The 22281-nt window shown below is 41.0% G+C and overlaps 1 protein-coding gene across 1 annotated transcript in view; it reads left to right on the forward strand.

Annotated features, from left to right (window-relative positions):
• FAT4 (FAT atypical cadherin 4) overlaps nucleotides 1–22281 on the forward strand; it is a gene marked incomplete at both ends in the record, with an annotated part of 122258 nt that overhangs the window by 88900 nt on the left and 11077 nt on the right. The window contains 6 exons of the mRNA XM_082282669.1: nucleotides 2283–2533; nucleotides 4919–9268; nucleotides 14313–14417; nucleotides 16335–16642; nucleotides 20689–20774; nucleotides 21811–21990. Of these exons, the coding sequence (XP_082138795.1) occupies nucleotides 2283–2533; nucleotides 4919–9268; nucleotides 14313–14417; nucleotides 16335–16642; nucleotides 20689–20774; nucleotides 21811–21990 (5280 nt within the window). The remainder of the gene's footprint in view (nucleotides 1–2282; nucleotides 2534–4918; nucleotides 9269–14312; nucleotides 14418–16334; nucleotides 16643–20688; nucleotides 20775–21810; nucleotides 21991–22281) is intronic.

A 22281-nucleotide genomic window follows, 5' to 3' on the forward strand; every position in this document is an offset into this window, starting at 1 on the left:
TTGCATCCCATAATCAGAAATTATCAGAGTGCTCTTGGATTTCTTTAGTGTGGTTAAATTGCTTTAATATCTCTGCCATTAGTCTTTTGTCATTCACTCAGTACCTCATCATAGAATTAGTTGATAATTTTTTTTCCCCTTCATAAGTAGCTATTAAAAATTGTTTTCAGGTTTTGTTTTACACTCTTTAGGCTCAGGAACAGACTTTGTTTTTCTTGGACAGAACTTGTCCAGATTCAGCATTTAAAGTAGATCTTAAAATATGACTGGTATTACAAACCTGGTGAAAGCCAGAAGGACCAGAACATGCAAGGTCGTCTTGTCAGAGGTGCTGAGCACTCAGAACTTCTTTTCAGTCTTGTTAAAGTCTGTTTCAAAATTAAACCTTTGGTTTCCAAAAGGGATATTTAAAATCCTTGGCTAACATTTTCACTTAAGGTCAAAAAATGTACTGTGTTTTGAAAGAAGTTAATCTTCTGGAAAACTGTCACCTGTCCATATGTGCCAACTCTTCTTCTCTTGTTTCTGGTGATAACCTGTGAAGTCATTAAAGGAGGGCGATGGGGTTGTAAATGGCAAGGCACACTTGAGCAGTCTTGTTAAATATAGCAGACATAAGAGTCAAAAGGCCAGATTTTAAGTGTTTGGATCAAATTCCTTTTATGCCACTTGTCACCATTAGAGTTTCAAGGGGTTTTTGGTTTTTGTTTTGTTTAGTTTTTTTGTGTTTAGTCTGGATGTTTTGCAGTTATGTTGAGACACATTTACATTGTCCAGTTGGTTTACATGCAGATATAATTCAAATAATCTTATGACAAATACAATATGTCTTTATTATTTCCTTTAAAAAAAAAAAAAAATCATGGTATCTTGCCAGTGCTAACATTTGAGCCACTACATAAATGTGGAAACACAGAAGAGAAAGTTTCTGTCTCTGCAACACCTCACGCAGGGTTAAATCACTGCAAAGCACGGATGAAATGTGCCTGTGCTGCTGCCGTTTAGGCAGATTTAAGTGGTGCTTTAGGCTTTGTGCACATTCTTTCTATTCTAGATGCACATTGCTATGGCTGGAGAATAACTGCATATGGCCCTCACATTATATCATAATTAAGCAATTAAAGTGTGCTCATGGCATTGTGTAGAGATTAATGACTGAGCAGGAGAAGTTGCCACAGCTTTTTACACAGGCTGGCTCTCAATCCTGTTGGTGCAGCTTCTGGGCTGTGTTATTATTGCTGTCATAACCTGCTCTGGTCTTAAAGAGGTGAAGATAGGAATATTAATCTCTTTCATTAAAGGCACTTTCTTCTGAATCTTTCACAGAATTACCTAAAAAAGCTGCTACTGTGCTCTACCAGAGGAGCAATGCTAACCACAGCTGTGTTGGGTTATAATATTGAACATGAGAATTGTTCATTTTAGCCAGTTTTTGTTTCCATTGTTTTCTCAAAAATCCATTACACAAATTATTTAAAAAGGTAATATTAACCAAGTACCTTTAAAAATATACCTTTGAGATTCATTCTGTGTGAACACAAGCTGGATAAGCATTCCAAGAGAAGGGACAAACTCGGTGTGGTAAGGAGCCAGAGGTAGCCCCTACGACGTGCTGCAGTGAGCAGAGTCAGTTCTTATCAAATCACACAGGGATGTGTGCACACACATACACCCACCAAGAGTCAAACTCTGGTGCCAATTAGTCTCTGTTACCAGAGCTCTCTGGTTATTAATTTGCTATGAATTACTGTAAATTAACATTGAAATCTTGAATAGCAAAACTTAGCATCAGGAAACAATATGGATATTAAATCCTCATTTCATTTTGTAAAACTGTCGTCCTTTTGTTTCAGAAAACAGTACTTTTTCTAGTTATATTCTGCAGATTCAGTTAAGAGGTACATCAGCCTTTTGGAGTAACACTTAATGCGGGGAAATTAATGCCCAGGAAAATCAGCCCTAGAGGATGCCTCCAGTAGGCAGTTTTAGAGTATGTCTGATGGTATCTTCAAATATCCAAAGGCTCAGTCAGCTACTCATGTATTAGAAATCTATGTGTGTTAAACAACTATGCTTGGAAATATCGTTTATGTCGTTTATGACAGGCCTTGAAATACGAAAAACAGTGGGGACAGGTGGAAAGTCAGAAAAAAATCTGACTGTATTGATACCCATCAGCATGGTGGTCTGAAGAGTATAGAAAATGGTTATTATCTTAAGGCAGCAGGCTGCCTTTTGAAATACTAATCCACTTTTTCTTCCTTGGTTTTCCTTTCAAACAGCTACAGGCTTACGGGCGGCAATTCGCAATTCACCATCAACCCTTCTACGGGACAGATCATCACCAGTGCGCTCCTCGATCGAGAGGCGAGGGAGAACTACACCCTGGTGGTGGTGGCGAGCGACGGGGGCTTCCCCAGGGCTCTCTCCAGTTCCACCAGCGTGCTGGTGTCCGTGGCTGACGTGAACGACAACCCACCCAAATTCCAGCACCACCCCTACGTCACCCACGTCCCATCGCCCGCTGCTTCAGGTAACCTGGTCACAGGCAGTGCTTGGCATAAAAGCGCTTCGATAAACAGAGAATCACGGAATGGTTTGGATTGGAAGGGACCTTAAAGATCTTCTAGCACCAACCCACCTGCCATGGGACATCTTCCACTAAATTAGATTGCTCTAAGTCCCATCTGAACTTGGCCTGTAACACTTCCAGGGATGGGTCATCCATAGCTTCTCCGGGCAACATCTTAATGAAATGCAAATCTGTGCCACCAGAAATGTTTGAGATGTTCCTCTGCAGCTGTTCTCCTGGTATTATCTTTGTGTTCCATGGGAATGAGGAAAAACAAACCTGAATTTACCATCCACAATTTAGCAGGCTTTTTCTACTCTGTTCCTCCCATCCAAATTCAATTATGTTCCTGTAGTTATGTAAAGTAGACATATTGTAAATGAGCACCCACTCAAAAACGTGATTATTTTGCCAGGGTTAGGAAGACAATGGCCTGTTTTTATTTCTGAAAGTCTCCTCTGAGCAATTCTTAAAGAGGATTTTGACAACCTCTTCCAAAAGTTCAGTATCTGTGTCAGATGTTAAATACGTTGCCTTTCCTTGAGCCAAGTGGCGAAGTAAAATAAAATAAAAGTAAATCCAAGGAGCAATCTTCCTTTTGTGGAGCCTACACCCAAATTAAAGTTACTTCACTCAACACAGGAGTTAATTTCTGATTCAGTACATGTTTCATGTTTTCACATGCATACGCATACATGGATATGTGATGCCTACAGAGAGGATTCCATGACAAATGGTTTACAAAACAAATTTTCTTCTAACAGAAAAAAAGGCTTATTTCCATGCCTTGGATTTTGTCTAAATTTTAAACAATTGCAAATACTTCTCCTTTTCATGGAAGAATAGATTTGTTTACAATTCTTCCCTGTTTCCAGAACAACATTATGAAATTGTTTTATTATTGCCTTGGTGAAACTTCATGTAATCTGACTAGGGCACAGTGACTTTGTCTGGTTGGTTTTGGGGTGTTCCTTTAAATTCTTTTCACGAGAAGTACACATAGGTTGACCTGATGTTTTCTGGCAATATCTTTTTGGGTGCTTTTTTGTATAAAATCTTGTACAACTAGGAACCTAAGCTATGTTTACTTTGTTTTTAACCTAGCAAAAACCTAGGGATGCATCCACCTTTTTATTTACAACTTTCTTTTCTTTCTGGTATTTTTTAGTGAATTTTAAAAGGGGAAACTAGTAATAATAATAATAATATAATTTGAATAAGTGAAGCAAAAAGTCTTCATTTCTTCCTGTCCCATTTCTCACATGGATTTGAATACTGTTCTTGTCTAAATATTCCTGCCCCTGGAGTACAAATCACTGCACATGACAAATAGCAACATGAAGTATAGTTTTAAGGGATGCTGTCAAAGCCATTCCTGCCTGTAAATGATTTTCCCTTAAGAGGTTGGAAACGGCATGATTTTGTACAAAACTGGGTATTTTCTAAATTTTAGTAACAATAAAACATCAACAGTGTTCTGCAAATTGTTTGAACAGTGTCAAATTTGAAAGACATGCCGCGCATTAGATCTGTAAAGTCCGGTGAGGAAGAATGCCCTCGGTTCTCCTTGCAGATGGGCAAATACAGAGGTCAATGCAAATGGTGCCCATCAGTCAAGCTTATTGTAAAGCATAAATTCAAAAGACCTGAAAAGTCTTGAGTATAATCATGTTATTGTACTAGGGCGCAATAGTTTTGTATTTATCTTTTTCCCCTTTCTCAGAGGACCAGTGTGCTTTTAAAAATGCAGTCCTCTTAGTTACTGTCCTTGGAATACTCTTAGAAAACTAGAAGTAAGGGGCTAGTGGGGAGAAAGGAGCAGTACCTGGGGAATAGGAAGAGGAGGGACTGCAAGGGATATGGTGGGTGTGTAGAGTAAATGTCCATGGGGACTGTCTGTTCACTTACATAACTTTAATAGTCCTTGAATTCCAGGGTGGAGTTTTTTCATGGATAAATAAGCTAAGAGTAATTTTAAAAATCAAAATAGCATTCAATCTTAGTGGATTTGTGGCTTTTATACTGTGAATGTTCTAGAAGTAGGCTTCCAAAAGGCTGCAGGTCCAGTTCCCAGTGCAGTTACTGAGATCTGTACATCCGTCTCTCTGAATGCAGTGTCCTAGTTTCCAACTCCACATAGTTTGGCTGCATGCATGTCTTGTGGACTCCAAACTCACCTGCCCCTTGCTGAACTCAGCATCTTGTGAAAAAAGCAGTTCATTCTCAGGGCAGTGTAAGGAAGAGCATGCTGCTCCAAGATGCGCTTCCGAGTGAAAACCTGGTGTCACGTTTCTCACAGTCAGTGCGTTCATTAAAGGACTGACCTACCTTTGTTCTCCATTTCAGGCTCATTCGTGTTCGCTGTGACCGTCACCGATGCAGATGCTGGCTCCAATGCCGAGCTCCATTATTCCCTCATGGGGAAGAACTCCGAGAAGTTCCACATTGATCCAGCAAGGGGCGCAATCCTGGCTGCAAAACCACTGGTGGGAGAGTCCGAAGTCACCATTTCTGTTCACGTGAGGGATGGCGGCCGGTACCCCAAGACAGACTCTACCACGGTCACCGTGAGGTTTGTGGACAAAGCCGAATTTCCTCGTGTTCAGGCGGATCAGGAGACCTTCACATTTCCCGAAAACCAAGCAGTTGGGACGCTTGTCACCACGGTCTCTGGATCTTCAGCCAGAGGAGGCTCTTTGTCCTACTACATCGCCAGCGGTAACCTGGGCAGCACCTTCCTGGTGGACCAGGTGACAGGACAGCTTTCTGTTGGGCAAGCTTTAGATTTTGAAGCCATCCAGAAATACGTGGTGTGGATTGAGGCCAGAGACATGGGCTTTCCCCCCTTTTCCTCATACAAGAAATTGGAAGTGTCAGTGATTGATGTCAATGATAACGCACCAGAGTTTGAGCAAGATCCCTTCATTGCAGAAATAGCCGAGAACCTGTCCCCAAGGAAGATACTGACGGTGGCTGCTGTCGACAGAGACAGTGGCCTAAATGGACAGCTAAATTATGAAATAATCGAGGGCAATACTGAAAATAGTTTCAGTATCAATCGAGCCACTGGTGAGATCAGAAGCATCAGGCCCTTGGACAGGGAGAAACTGTCTCAGTACACACTAACCATAAAAGCTTCGGATAAAGGCACTCCGCTCCAGAGCACGACTGTCAAAGTTATCATTAATATTTTAGATGAAAATGACAATGCTCCAAGGTTTTCCCAGATATTCAGTGCTTCTGTGCCTGAGAACGCACCTCTGGGTTTTACAGTAACCCGAGTCACAACGTCAGATGAGGACATCGGGGTGAATGCAGTGAGCAGGTACTCCATAAGGGATACGAGTCTCCCATTTACCATAAATCCCAGCACTGGGGACATCACCATCAGCAGACCACTGAACAGGGAGGACACTGACCGCTACAGAATCAGGGTCTCTGCACATGACTCTGGGTGGACGGTGAGCACAGATGTCACCATATTTGTCACGGATGTCAATGACAACGCCCCACGGTTTACAAAACCATCCTATTATCTGGAGTGTCCTGAGCTTCCTGGGATTGGGCTAAAGGTTACCCAGGTTTCAGCCACTGATCCAGATGAAGGGTCCAATGGCCAAGTCTTCTACTTCATAAAATCCCAGTCCGAGTTCTTCCGCATTAACGCAACCACGGGGGAGATTTTCAACAAGCAGTATTTAAGGTACCAAAACTCCAGCGGTTCCAGCAATGTCAACATCAACAGGCACAGCTTCGTCGTGACATCATCAGACCGGGGCAGTCCTCCGTTAGTGAGCGAGACCACTGTCACCATAAACATAGTAGACAGCAATGACAATGCACCGCTCTTCCTCGCTCCTAAATATTTCACTCCTGTTACTAAGAACGTGAGGGTTGGCACAAACTTAATTAAAGTCACTGCAGTGGACGACAAGGACTTTGGCTTGAATTCTGAAGTGGAGTACTTCATCTCTGATGAGAGCAAAACTAATAAATTCAGACTGGACAGGAGTACAGGCTGGATTTCTGTGTCGTCTTCACTAATGGCTGATTTGAACAAAAACCTCCTGTTTAAAGTGAAAGCCAAGGACAAGGGTAATCCCCCACTCTCATCTGAGGTAGCTGTTGAAATCGTAGTGACAGAAGAAAATTACCATACGCCTGAGTTTTCCCAAAGCCGTATGAGTGTTACTATCCCGGAGAGTCATTCTGTTGGAACAGTGGTCAGAACGGTGTCAGCACGAGACAGAGATGCTGCTATGAACGGATTGATCAGATACAATATTTCCTCTGGAAATGAAGCTGGAATCTTTGCTATTAATACAACCACTGGTACACTGACGCTAGCCAAACCACTTGATTTTGAGTTACACCAAAAGCACGAGCTGGTTGTTACTGCCACAGATGGAGGATGGGTGTCCAGAACAGGCTACTGCAGTGTCACTGTTAATGTCATTGATGTCAATGACAACTCGCCCACGTTCAGCCCTGAGGACTACTTTCCCACCGTGTTAGAAAACGCCCCCAGTGGGACAACTGTTATTTGTTTAAACGCCACTGATGCTGACTCCGGATCTAACGCTGTGATTGCATATGCCATTCAGTCCTCAGACAGCGACCTCTTTGTCATTGATCCCAACACGGGAACCATCACCACCCAGGGATTTTTAGATTACGAAACAAAGCAGAGTTACCATTTAACAGTAAAGGCTTTTAATGTTCCAGATGAAGAGAGGTGCAGCTTTGCTACTGTCAACATCCAGTTAGAAGGGACAAATGAATATGTGCCCCGTTTTGTGTCCAAGCTTTATTATTTTGAGGTTTCAGAGGCAGCCTCCAAGGGTACTGTTGTAGGTGAAGTTTTTGCAAGTGATCGTGATATGGGAATTGATGGAGAAGTCCACTACCTCATCTTCGGCAACAGCAGAAAGAAGGGCTTCCAGGTAGATGAGAAAAGTGGCCAGATCTATGTTTCAGGACCTCTTGACAGAGAAAAAGAAGAACGAATCTCTTTGAAAGTCCTTGCAAAAAATTTGGGGAGTATTCGTGGTGCAGATATAGATGAAGTAACTGTTAATATCACAATCCTGGATGCCAACGACCCTCCTGTTTTTACCTTGGGAACCTACAATATACAAATTAGCGAGGGTGTTCCTCCAGGCACCCACGTCACATTCGTCAGTGCCTTTGATTCAGATTCTGTCCCCAGCTGGAGCAGGTTTTCCTATTTCATCGGGTCTGGCAATGAGAACAGCGCCTTTTCCATCAACCCACAGACGGGACAGGTGACGGTCACTGCAGAGCTGGATCGAGAAACGCTGCCTGTCTACAACCTGTCTGTGCTGGCCATCGATTCGGGAACACCGTCTGCAACAGGCAGTGCCTCTCTATTAGTAACTTTGGAAGATATCAACGACAATGGCCCTACCTTGTCCACCAGCCAAGGAGAAGTCCAGGAGAATAACCGTGCTGGAACTCTGGTGATGACGCTTCAGTCGTCAGATCCTGATCTCCCTCCCAACCAAGGTCCTTTCACATATTACTTGCTCAGCACTGGCCCTGCCACCAGCTACTTCAGCCTCAGCACCGCTGGTGTCCTGACAACGACGAGGGAGATTGACAGGGAGCAAATCAGTGATTTCTACCTCTCAGTGATTACGAGAGACTCTGGCATTCCTCAGATGTCTTCCACAGGAACTGTGCATATCAAGGTAATAGACCAAAACGACAACCCATCTCAGCCCAGAACAGTGGAAATCTTTGTTCATTATTATGGCAACCTCTTCCCAGGTGGAATTTTGGGCAATGTAAAGCCACAGGATCCAGATGTGCTAGACAGCTTCCAATGCTCCTTCACCTCAGGAGTCACCAGCCTCTTCAGCATTCCTGGGGGCACCTGTGAGCTGCACTCGCAGGCGAGGTCCACAGATGGCACGTTTGACCTGGCTGTCCTCAGCAATGATGGGCTACACGGCGCTGTCACCAGCAGCGTCCGGATTTTCTTCACGGGCTTCAGCAACACCACCATCGACAACAGCATCCTCCTTCGCCTGAGCACCCACAGCGTGCGCGACTTCCTCACCAACCACTACCTGCACTTCCTGCGCATCGCCAGCTCCCAGCTGACGGGGCTGGGCACGGCCATCCAGCTCTACGGGCTGTACGAGGACAGCAACCACACCTTCCTGATGGCGGCCGTCAAGCGCGGCAACAACCAGTACGTGAACCCCAGCGGCGTGGCCACCTTCTTCGAGAGCATCAAGGACGTTCTCTTCCGCCAGAGTGGGGTGCGGGTCGAGGCTGTGGACCACGACTGGTGCCTGCAGAGCCCCTGCCAGAACGGAGGGAGCTGCCTGAGGAGGCTGGCGGTGAGCCCGGCCCTGAGGACCCACGAGAGCGTCCCTGTCATCATCGTGGCCAACGAGCCCCTGCGGCCCTTTGTGTGCAGGTGCCTGCCAGGGTACGATGGGAGCCTGTGCGAGACCGACATTGACGAGTGCCTCCCATCTCCCTGCCACAATGACGGCACTTGCCACAACCTGGTGGGGGGCTTCTCCTGCAGCTGCCCGGAGGGTTTCACTGGCATGGCTTGTGAGAGGGACATCAACGAGTGCCTTTCCAACCCCTGCAAAAATGGTGCTGCCTGCCAGAACTTCCCAGGAAGCTTCAACTGCGTTTGTAAAACCGGGTACACAGGTACGCTTTTACTCCTCTATACCTTACAGTCCAGGAAAGATGGCGAGAGTGTGGAGATGTGCCTTCTTAGCCCAAGCTTGTCTGAATGCAAGCATCCCCAGTGGATGAAGATGTCATGCAAAATGAGGTATTCATAGTGTGAAAACTCAGAAGATCAGGTGCCCTCAATATTATTTTATTTTAGGTCTGTCCCCAGGCAAATCTCACTTACCTGATTTGCATTAGAACAGAAAGATTTTTACAAGAGCTATTTAAATTTATTAAATGTGTAGAAACTATTCCAATGCTCAAGTGTGATTTTTCTGTACATGTTATTGTTATGCATATTGTGGGAGCATTTCAAGTCTGCTAGAAGTGTGCCAAGCAAGAAAATCAGCCTCTGCCCGAAATTATTTGCAGGACAGAAAACAGATGAAGGATATGGGAAAAAGCAGAATTCAGGCAAAATGGCCAACCTCTCTGTTCTGTTCTGTATTTTGTCCCTTTGTCATTTTTTTTTTTCATTAAGCACAGAAATGTCTGCAGCATTCCTACCCCTTCTGACTATTTTTTCTCTAATATTTATTACACATTCAAACACAGCAGCATTGCAACCCTAGAAAAGCAGGCTGGTCTTTGCTTCTGCCATGAGTAGGATATTTAAGGAAGGTCTGAACAATTTTAACCAGTGCTTATAGCCACCTTTTATAGAAATCAGAAAAAAAAATCCAACCTGAGGAGATTAGGTAAGGCTTTCATTGCCTTTTCTAAGGGGTATTTCTGTATTGCCTATGCCCCAGGGCAGCCTAGCTCAGCACAGCTGTGTCCATTCTGGTGTGGGACTTGCCACCACCACAGCTCACCAGTAACCCATGGAGGGACTGGGGGATCCATTGTTCCTTTGAGTTTTTTTCTTACACCAGATCAGTGCAGGAGAGTATGGAGGAGAAAGTTAATTAATCTCAAAGTAAAGGTTTAACTACTTAAATTTAAATCACAGCTGCAGCAGTGAGTGCATATTCAGTGCAATATCAAGGACCCTGATGAGATCTTTCGCGTGAACCTCACAAATGTGCTCTTGAGCCTCAGGTCAGGAGCAATTGTTTGTTAATTGACAAGCAGTTCTAATTAAGTTACCAGTCCAGGATTTTATTTCATGTTGTATTAGCACATCAAATTATTTTGCCAGGAGCATGGCAAAATAATTCTAGGGCACCTATGCCCTGTAACTCTTGCGGTCATTAGCACCAGAGAGTAAATGGGCATATGTTTGCTGTTGCAGTGAAGCAAAACACTTCATTAACTCTAGCAAGCAAACTACAGTGTATGCCTCTAGACTGTAATTTGAAACATTTATGAAACATCCAGTGGATTTCTTCTGGTATTAAAGCTCATACTTTAATGCTCAACCCTTATGTCAGCTAAAAATCGAGCTCTGCATGTGACAAGCTCAAAAAAAAGATGATTATTTTTACTAAGAGAATGTGATGAGATACTCTTAGAGTTTGAAGTGTTGGATTTCTTTCATGCCATGAATTAAATGTGGCATCTGATAGGAGCTTTCTTAAACTCCTTGTCAACACAAATAACCCTAAAATAGACTGCCACTGAGGCAGACGTTTCTATTTGGAAGTCAGATGTTGTTTAATCAGTTGGCCATTGCAGAATCAAGAGTTATTAAAGTGTCCTGAGATTAATTGATCAAGACAGAAAACAAATGGCACCAGTGTAATTAAAAGACAAAATATCTTTAGAGTTTAATATCAACACAGCTTATTAGATAAGATCACAATTAACACACAGTATATTTAGACGTTTTATGTCTGCAAAAGCATATTTGAAATTCTGCAAATTAAATATTCAATAGGCTCTGCAAACAAATGTCAGTGTACTGATTGTTTGAGAATGCTTGACATAGAGACTATTATGTCACTATTATACTGCCATCAGAAAGAGAACACAGCTGCCTGGACTCTTAATTTGCATTCATATGTGATCAAAGATAGCCACAGTGGATGTAAAAATAAAGCCTCAAACTGTTTCTTCATGAATATAAGCCTTGAGTGCTTCAACAACAACAAAAAAGAGGCATCCAAAATAGTGAATTTCTAATTCAGTTTGCCATATATACATAGCTTTGCTGCTTCTGTTGGAATGAAAATAGAGTCTCATAATTGAATTTGCATGCTTGGTAATAAAATAATATTTACATGGTACTGCATGCAAGTAGAAATTAGTGTTTTCTGAGACAGATGCTCTGTTCACTGTAAAATTAGAGTACATGAGCTGCAGACCTTTATAATGGTGTACCTGAAAACGGAGTCTTACTTTTCTTTGATTTATTATGTTTTGTCAGCTGCATTTCACTTCATCATGCTGCAAAAGGTAATGTCATTCTTTTCACTGGATAGGATTATAAAGACTGATTACCTCAGAGCATCATTAGGGTTTAAACAATCTGTTATAATTATATCTCTTAATGATGAACAGGTTTTGTTTTTAAAATAATCACTTTCTGGGGGGAATATGCTTGGTGATTTACAGTAGTTGTCTGCCCTTCCTTTGAACCCTTCATTTCCTGTTTTCCAGGATTCATTAAGATGAAGGAATGTAGGTTTGTGAAGTTGTTTCAAATGCAAGATTAGAATATTAGAACAACCACTTTAAAAGATGGACACAGAGAACCACAAAAAACTAAAACTCTCAAATCAGCTGAAATCTTAAGAGCATTGAGCTGGTATCTGTTCCTGTTACATTTTTCAATTTAAAAAGTCTGAGGAACTTACATTTTTGCATAAGCCCATGCCTGTGATAGCATCAGCTGGAGGTGATGAATGATAAATGTTGAATGCTGTCTGTTACCAATTATCCAGCATTCTCCTAATTTTCATGGTCTTCAGAAAAAGATCTTTCTGATGCAGAAGTGAATACCTTGCATCTTTCAGAATTTCAGCTGAGAATTGATCTATAAACTCAGCAAACTGCAGTTTTCATCAAGGCCAGCTTGGATGGGATTTTGAGCAACTTGGTCAAGTGAAAGGTGTCCCTGCCCATGGCAGGGGATTGGAACAAGATGGCTTTTAAAGCCCTTTCCAACCCAAACTATTCTATGATTCTGTAATTCTGAACACACTTCTGTTGGTTTCAAGAACTCTTCAGACAATAGTTAAGCATGAAGAAGATGCTGTTATTCACTGGTTAAACTAAGTGCAGCTGAAATAAACATCCATATTCTCTTGCCGACTCAGCAAATGTGCCAGCTTTACTGTTAGCTGAGAAAAAGAAGAGTATTTAGTTAGACTGGACTGCAAAAATCTGAGTAAGCCTTATTAGCTGCACTTGATTTTTGTGAAAACTAAGCAACATCACTGAGCTATTTTAAGCATGTCTGTCTCACTCTTGCTGTGTGCTCTCCTTCATAAGTCAAAGATCTCTACTACGGACCATAAATTGAAAACAAAGAAAGCAGCAAAATCTCACATAAAAAGTTAGCTCATCCTTCAGTCATGCCCATTAGAGAATAAAACATAAATAAATACCCCCAAAGCATAATTAGATTCAGACACTGGAAAAGTTTCCTGGATTTATGGTGCATCTACAAGTGACGTATTAACCACAGGAATCCTCCAGCGCTCCATTTCCACCCTGCTTGCAGTCACACATGGAGAGCTGCTGCTCACATGGAAGAGCTGCTTGCAAACTGTAGGTTAAACTGAAAAGTAGAAGAGAGGGGGAAAAAAAAAGAGGTTTTCTTCATTAGGTGACTCAAGTTGTGAAATTCTGAAAAAGGTAGCAGAGTTCATAAAGCACAGTCCTGATTTTCTACACTTCTAAGCACCAGCAACCTCTAAGGACTTGCTATTGTGCATCCCTGTCATGGGAGATGTAAAATTAAAAGATATATGTGCCATACAAGAATGGACACCCTCTGTGCAAGCTCATGTTGTACTTTTAAGTTAAACATATACATATGGCATAAGAAATAAAATAATTCATTATCAGTGCAAAAACAAGCATTAAGGCAGTCTTAGCCCTTGCTTTGTGCATATATCCTGGCTGAGATGAAGTTAGGAGAAGTCTGGAAGACTGTGGCTGGTTTTGTGAGGTTTTTGCATTGAAGCAGGGAGGACAATCGTAACAATACTTTGAAGTTTTTGCTGAACATAGGCAGTGCAGGCTGGCACTGCTGGCAAAAAGAAGACAGGCTCCAAGAGTGAGATGTAGTGGAAGTGTTGCTAAACTCATCAAAGCCAAGCAATGAAAACCTTAGAAATGAGGACCAGTATTTTTGTAATTAATGTTTCCATACAAAGAAAATTTTAGTTTTGTACAAAGAATCCCTGTGTCCATATTTGGCATCTGTTAAAATCTTCACTTTTTCTCTTGGTTCCCTTCCTTGCTGAAATTAATTACATGATTTCAGTTTGTTCTCTGGCAATATGTACCACATGTGACAATGTCTGCTTAGGAAAGGACTGTATGCAGAGTAGCTTGTTCTAGGTCCAGAGGACTGTGGTCTCTCTGAGTCAGGAAGGAGGTTGTAATTGATGAGGAAAAATAAGAAAAATCATATAATGTACAATAGCAGGCTGTGTTCAGCACAACCTGCTTGTACAGGGTCCAGCAAGGGCTATCTGTATCTCCTTTGCACTCATGAGTATATTGCATTCAATAGGGAGGGAAAAAAGACACCTTTTTACAGTTTTTTAGTTCATCGTTGCCTTTAATTTCATGATCTCTCTTTTATAGACCCCAGTTAATAAAATAAATAATAAAATTCAGTTAAATTAAAACAACAGTCCACCAGTACCTATAATCACAATGAGACACTTGAAAAGTGACATTGCTTTCTCTGGGCCACAGATTATGCCTGTGACAGGGCTGGGAGCAGCCCAGCATCCTGTCTTGTGATTCCTCTCTCCATCCCACAGCCAGTCCCTGGCACCCTCTCTCCTGGCCATGTGTTCAGCGTCGGTTCATAACCTCATTACCTACAACACCAGCCTGACTTTCCTAGTGCCCTGAATAGTCTGACCTGGAAATTGCTTTTGTTCCCTCATCACAGGGAAAACGTGTGACTCCACTGTCAACTACTGTGAGTGCAACCCCTGTTTCAATGGTGGGTCCTGCCAAAGCGGGCTGGAGGGGTATTTCTGCCACTGTCCTTTCGGTGAGTACTCTTCTCCTCCTTTCCTCTTCATCTCCCCTTTCCCTATTCATATTTCTATTTAGTTTTACCAGCATAAATGATTTCTGGTTTGAAAATGATTCAAGGTTTGGAAAAACTAGAGGTTTCTTCTTTAAAAGAAAATTTAAAAAGTGATGTGGTCACTACCAGTATTTTATTTGTCATTCCTGGTAGCAGCTCCTTTCTCTCTCACACAAAAACATAACAAGATCCAGCCTAAAAATTAGAAAGAGTCTTTCTAGTGATATAGGTGGATAGATAGATACATGTGGATACAAAAATGCTGTTAGCAAGGAATTTTCCTGCTTCTTTCTAAGGCTCTGAGAGACTTTTCTCTCTCAGGAAGATAGTTGCAAAGTTCTGTAAACTATGAACACCTGCGACCTTGCAGAGTCTTGTTTATGGTACAGTAGGAAAATATTTTGACAATGGATGTTTTAGGATTTTAGCCAATCACCCCCAAGGGGTGGCTGATCCTTTGACCAATTAGACTATGAAGAAAAAAGTCTATAAAAGAGTTTGTAAAATAACTAAATAGATCAATCTTGCTGCACCATTCCTGCCTGCTAGATCTCTCTCCTCTCCTCCCTATGGCTGCAGGATACAGTAATAGATACGTATAAGTAACCAAAAGTAAGAATGGATGCTTCAAATCTTTAGATCCACGACCACTGACTTCCTAAAGAAGAAGCTTAGCTCAACCACAGCTGGAGCAGGGTTAAAGTACCTTCACCACCAAGAATATCCAAAGTTCAGTGTGAAGGAAGAGGAATGATGATAACAAAGCTCTCCTGATGAGTAACAGGCCCTTTTAGGAGAGCTCAAGAGTAAGACCATTGTAAATAACATCAGTATTTTACATCAAAGAAGCATATAGTAGTGCCAAAATAGTTCCATAATTTTTAGAATTTAATTATCCCAGATTTGGTTTGTGGAATGAACCCAAAAAAAACATAGAACAACATGGATATTTTAAGGTATCATGACACAATTGCAACAAGATTGATTTTGAATACAGATTAATCCAAAATTGTCATTGCTCATATGAAAAAGTATGAAAGTAAACCTAACAGATTAATAAAGAAACCAGAAAGGTACAGAAATCATCTACAATGTTTTAAGGTTGTTGAAAACCCTCTCACAAAAGTATCATTCTCAGTATGCATTTGTAACTAATGCTGAATAAGTTTTTCTATTAACATGTGGAATAATTTCTCTATTCCCTTTTATTTCCTTTACTGTACATTTACTCAGGGTTTATTAATTTCCCTTACAGACATAGTCCATTGTAAATGTAACTAATATTCATAAATAAAATCAGGGGTTTTTTCTTATTGTCACTGCAGTGAAAGAAAAATCAAGGGAAATTATGTGACAGAGATCTGAAAAAAAAATATGTAGAATGCACCAAAATATTCATATCAGTAAAACCATGAAAAGGCATAATGTTTTAATCATACATGCTTATTTCTTAAGTATGAAAAATGAACCACCCAGTGAGAAACAGTTGAGATAACAGCCACAGAGCAAAAAATAAACTCAACTTGCACATTTATTTCCATAACTGGATTAATAAATGCCTGATGATAATTAACAACCATGTCTTGACAGAGCTCTCAAACTGGCTTGTTTTGGTGTTTTCCAAAGAAGCCATAGAGCTCAATGAAATGTTTTTCAATAGTTGTATCTATTTGTAACTTGTCCTTTGTAACTTGAATTTTTAACTTTAAATACAATGTACCTCAGCACCTGGCGGTGTGTTTTTAATTTTACACCAGAGGTTCCTTAAGGAGCCTGTGCATCACAGCCATGTCGAGCGCCCATCCATACTTTGCTCCTGGGAGAATGCACGGTGAGGGAAAAACTCGCCAATCCCAGATTTTGCTTTTCATTTTGCAGGTGTTTTTGGGAATCACTGCGAGCTGAACAGTTATGGATTTGAAGAGCTGTCCTACATGGAGTTCCCCAGTATGGATCCCAACAATAATTACATCTATATAAAGTTTGCCACTATAAAGAGTAACGCCTTGCTGTTGTATAACCACGACAACCAAACCGGAGAGCGGGCAGAATTCCTGGCCCTGGAAATAGCAGAAGGGAGGTTGAGGTTCTCCTACAACCTGGGCAGTGGCACATACAAGCTCACCACAGCCAAGAAGGTGTCTGATGGACAATTCCACACCGTCATTGCCCGCCGGGCTGGAATGGTAAGGAACGCTAAAATGAGCATTTGAGGCAAGTTCAGCCAAATCACTTTGGCTTCCAGGGGAACTCAGAGAAATGTAAATCAGTGACATTGGGTTTGCTAGCAGAAAGTCCAACTTTGGGAAAAACCTCCTTCATTTCTGTCTTATTCCAACTGACTCAAAGCCCTATGGTGGTTTGTTTAGTATGGTGATGATAAAGTATAATGAAAAAAACATGTGCAAAATGCCCCCAATACTCTCAATGTGAAAAATGAGAGCCAGGAATAATTAATGACATAGATGACTACGCACAGGGCTAATTAACTGGTGTAGATTACAGGGATGATTATCAGGGAATGCTAATTAACCACAGTAATTGCAAAATGCCTCAAAATAATTTTTCTCAACATTTGGAGAATAGAAGTGGACAAACTTAAAATTCCAGGCATCCTTGACCTTCTTGAGCTAATTCAGAGATTTTACCAATCTCATCAGACTGGGAGCCTGGTTTTCCTCTGTAGCATACATGTAAAGAGTTAAAAGGTGCTACATTAAGAGAATTTTTTGAGGCGAAGGAGGGAAGTTACTTCTCTCTTTGTCTCCCAGAATGCATCTGAGGTGAGGAACTCTGCCAAAAACTGGGACAACTGATTGCCATATGCCTGGCACTCTGACCCCTCTCCTGCCTTCATTTTTTTCTCCAGTAAATGTTTTCTATTCCTCTTCTCTCATTTTTTAATACTATTTCCAAAGCAGAACATAAACCAAATGCTCTTTGAATCCAAGCCAAGTTTTTTGACTCCACAATGTTTGAGTTAGAAATGAAACCAAATCTATTTGCCATCCATAATCAGTAACTATTGCCCAACAGTTCCCTTCTCAGGCAGAAATGGCCAGCATACTTGGAATTCCATATTCTTCCCATGTTTGAAATTAAAGTAATGGAACAGTAATATGTGGTGGGGTTCCCCATTTGGGTTTGTGTATTTCAAGCTAGAAGCGATGAAAGGAATAAAAGCAATAACTCTTCTACCCAGTGTGTCTCCCCTCTAGTCCTTGAGCCTGGAACTCCAGTTCATAGTGCAAGATCTGATATCTCCATTTGTTCTGCCTGTTGGTCTCTTCTCCCAAGTTAACCAGCAACAGGACAAGAGGAAATGGCCTCAAGTTGCAGCAGGGGAGGTTTAGATTGAGTATTAGGAAAGAGTTCTTCCCCAGAAGGGTCGTCAATGCCTGGATCAGGCCACCCAGGGAAATGGTTGAGTCACCATCCCTGGAGGTATTAAAAAGATGTGTAGATGTGGCAGCTGGGGACATGGTTTAGTGGTGGCCTTGATAGTGCTTGCGAGTGGTTGGATTCTTAGAGATCTTTTCCATCATAAAGGATTCTATGGTTCTGTGAAATCCCCTCTTCAGCTGGATTTCCAAATCCAATTTGTGTGTGTTTGTAGGACTTACATATCCAAATAAGATGAAAGGTAATTGTGGTGTTGAGCAATGACTTTGATTTAATGTTACTTGATATCAGATATCAATTTGCATCTTGCAAATTTAATAATGTACATCACATCTTCTTAAGCCCAAAGGTGCACCTTAATTTTGAGATGTACCAGGTTCCCATTTTCGTAACTAAAGTAGAATGTTACTTCTATAAATAAGATTTAAATGGCTAAGTATAGGGGCACACAGTAAAAGTTGCAACAAATAAATGAAGTACACTGAAGAAAAAAAACAGGGAAAGAAAATGTTTTACTTGTCAGTGTGCCAGAGGACTATAGAAGAAGAGAGAACATAAAAAGGGCTATTTATAGAAAATTTCAGCTATGAATGCTTCAGGCTGAAAGCAAACATTTAAGGCAACCTATACCTTTAGGTGATTTTTTTTTTTTGCTTGTTTTGTTTTTAATGTTTAAACCTTTTCAGTAATGTTTACAAACAGTATGTGAAGAGAATTGCCTTTGTCTTAGATATTTCTGCTACAGGAAAAATGTTTCCCAGGTGTCCAAAACTGTATAAAATAGGCCCCCTTCAGGATTCCAAATCTGTCATTTCCTACAGCACAGTGGGATTTTATCGGAAACTGGTAAAATCATTAAGTTGTCACTCCTGAGCTATTGCAGAGTGACAGGATAGAAAGGCTCATAATGTGGCAAGGTAACTGTAGAGTAATGCTTAAGTAACAAGCAGGAACATTTGACTAACATTAGAAAATAGATTGTATGAACTCTGGTCCAAGTAAAATATATTCTCAAATATCCAGCCCTTCAGCTGGGGTTGGAGCTTGGCTTGCAGAGCACATAGCAATGTAAGTTAGGGAGATTATGCTGATTGAGCTAAGAACAAAAAACTCATTTCAGTTTTTGTTGTTGATGTTCTGAAGGAAAATATGTATGCATGTGGTGGCATACAGAGCAGCCAGCTTATTATTCTTCCTCTGAATTGTTTCATTTACACAGGGCTATAATCTGCCTTGGAACTGCAGACTGACATTTCTTGGGAGAAGCACTTTGCTCATTTGTATGGAAAGAAATTCAAGATAAGCTCTCATTAAAAATAGCAAATTGAACAATTTAATCGTACTGAAGGGCATGATTTAGGGCTAAGAACTCTGAATTTATTTGGTCAATACAGTGTGTCAGCTTGCAGCATGTATTTGGAACTAGCATGGACAATCTGTGGGGATTTCAACAGGCTGTTGTTAGCAAACTTATTTGCAGGCAGTAGAAAAAACCTCTGCAGAGTAATGATGTACTGATAGCCAGTGCTGCTTGCTCAGCTCCCATAGAGTAATCTAAATCAAAATATAAACCCAGGCACTTTTAAAGGTGGCGTTTGATTTAAATTTGCTGTAAAACTGTACCACACATCTAGCTGAAACATGAGGAGATGCACATTGTGGAGATTATGTTTATTTTTCTGAAAATTTGTTTTAAAGAATAACTAACCTTCAGGGTTGGTTGGTTTTTTTTTTTTCTTTCAGCGCATCTGTTATTAATAAATCACTGTGGGGACAATTCTTTGCTAAATAAGGAATAAAATAAAAACTTCTTTTTAAATCAGCAGGAGTTATTTCATGATTTTAGGGACAACTTTGGTTAGACTTTTATACATTACACATAGAAGTGCCATGAGTAGCTTTAGTGTAAATAAGTTGGATGGCTAGTCACAGAATCACAGAATGGTTTGGGTTGGAAGGAACCTTAAAGATCATCTGGTTCCAGCCCCCCTGCTGTGGGCAGGAACACCTTCCACTAGACCAGGTTGAGGCAACCTCGTTGTCTGGGACTTGATGGCTTGGGGATAAAAATAATAATAGTAATAATAAAGAGTAAGACAGCTGTAAGTACTGATAATGCCTGGTACTTCTCTAAACATCAGCTCAGTCACACTCTCGGTGTCCAGATGCTTCTCCATTATCAAAGCTGAGATCCTTCATGACCTCTTAGTCAAGGGGTTACTTTAAGCAGGTCCATTTGGTTACTTTTTGAGTTTTATTAAGTGGTTGGATATTATTTATTACTAGTAATCTCAGTGTTCCTACTCCCAGGATTATTATTTTTTAACTAGTAATCTAACTGTTTGTACTCCCAGCTTTTGTAACATGCTTCTTATCAAGCTCACTATGTTTAATGTCATGGTGAAGGCCCTGAAAGAACACCCTTTGTGGTTGGAGGGAGCAGGTTTTTGCTCAGATTATCTGAACCATATCAGGAATAGGATACAGTACAAGCCAAAGTAACTGCACTTTCAAGGAGTAAAGCAAACAAATATGAAAGAAATCCTCCCCAAATGTGAAAAACTGGTGTTTAACTGCTTCTCTGCATGAAGCAGACAGTTGGCTCCACACCTGTTCTTACCCATACCTTGGTGGTGTCCTCGCTGTGCTGGTGGAGTATGGAGTTGAGCAGTGGCTCTGAAGCACCCTGCAATCCTGAGTGACATCATAATATACAAGTACTCCCTTCTAGACAAGTCCTTGATAGGATACACTTAAGCATAGATAGTTCATCTGGCTGGGGACTAAAGCCTTGTAACATTCAGCATATTTGTGTGCGTGCCTTTTGCAGGCAGCATCCCTGACAGTGGATTCCTGCTCTGAGGATCAGGAGCCAGGCTACTGCACTGTTAGCAACGTTGCTGTTTCAACTGACTGGTAAATATTTCTTCATTTTTGTGGGGTTAGTTTGGGATTTGGGTGGGATTTTTTTGGAGTCAAATTAAAAGTAAAATTAAAAAGAAATCTCCCTGTAAAGCCAGAGAAAGTTGGAGTAATGATAAGGCTCCCAAGAGTCAGTTTCTTCCATCTTTGCAGAAGCAAACTGGATTTTATATGTGTGCTGCTACTTGTTAGGTCAGGCTGCATTTCTGCATGGAACTGGATCATAACAAGGAGTTTGCTCAGAAATCCGCAGTTCCTGACACCATCTCTGTCCCCAGGCTCTGGTGGCAGTCCAGAAATGCATGGCCATGAGTAGCCTGTACTGTGGTGTAAATGAGGATAAGATCTATTGCCTAATGGTTTGGGGTCATGTATTTATTTAAATTGCACCTTTCATTTCTCATAAAGACATAGGAAATAAAATCACCTTATTACTGCTGTCTTTAAAAAAAAATACTAGGAGTAATTTCTTTGACATTGTTTTCAGGTGTTTTCTGTTACAGTTTTGAGTTCATAAACAGTGTCCAGTAAAGAAAACAAACTTTATTCTGTATTTACTGTAACTAACTCAGTAGCCTTTGGGTTGCATCTTTGGAGATAACAATAACTTTAATCCAAATCACTTTGGCTAATTTCTTACAATAATCACAGTCATGTTTCCTGCCACACAGGGTTTCTCTGCCAGCAGAGGTATTATATCTTAGCAAAACAATGAGTCTGTCTTCCTGCTGTTTAAGTATCACCTAATATCTAAATTATAGTTGGGTACAAAGCCTTATTCTTTGTGATCTCAAGCACACTGCTCAGTCAAGTGAATAGAAATTTTGACACGCAAACTGAATGTTAATTTAGAGTCATACCCACTACAACTGTTCAAGTGCTATTGATCTCTCTGTCTCCCCTTCTAAATGTAAAATACCAATTTGGGAAGAGGAATTTTAGCTGCAGGCTGTAGCTGATGGTTGCAGTTCCTGTGCTGTCATCACTATCCTAATGTCTGGTACTGATTAGTTATTTTTCTCTTTTACAGGACACTTGATGTACAACCAAATCGAGTTACTGTAGGTGGCATCAGGTCCGTAGAGCCCATCCTTCAGAGGAGAGGACAGGTGGAAAGCCATGATTTTGTGGGCTGCATAATGGAGTTTGCAGTCAACGGACGTCCCCTGGAGCCCAGCCAGGCTTTGGCAGCTCAAGGAATCTCAGATCAGTACGTCTGCTATATATGGGATCAAATGGACCCCGTTTGCAATAAAGGAAGCTGTCATGAATGCTGTTCCATTCAGACACCAAGAGATATTTCACGTTAGAAAAAAATTACTTTAAAACCTACTGTAAAATGAGAAAAATGTAGGAAGAAAGTGAATTTGGGTGGCAGGTTCACTAAAGATTACAGAGTCTTTAAAAAAGCAACATCATTACATTTCTACTGTCAATGATTATTCGAGTTGCTTTGCAGGCTGAAATTGAGTAGCCGCTGTTCTTGGGTTTCTTTATAAAT

This window comes from Coloeus monedula (assembly GCF_965178545.1).
Source record: "Coloeus monedula genome assembly, chromosome: 5".
Taxonomy (NCBI): Eukaryota; Metazoa; Chordata; class Aves; order Passeriformes; family Corvidae; genus Coloeus; species Coloeus monedula.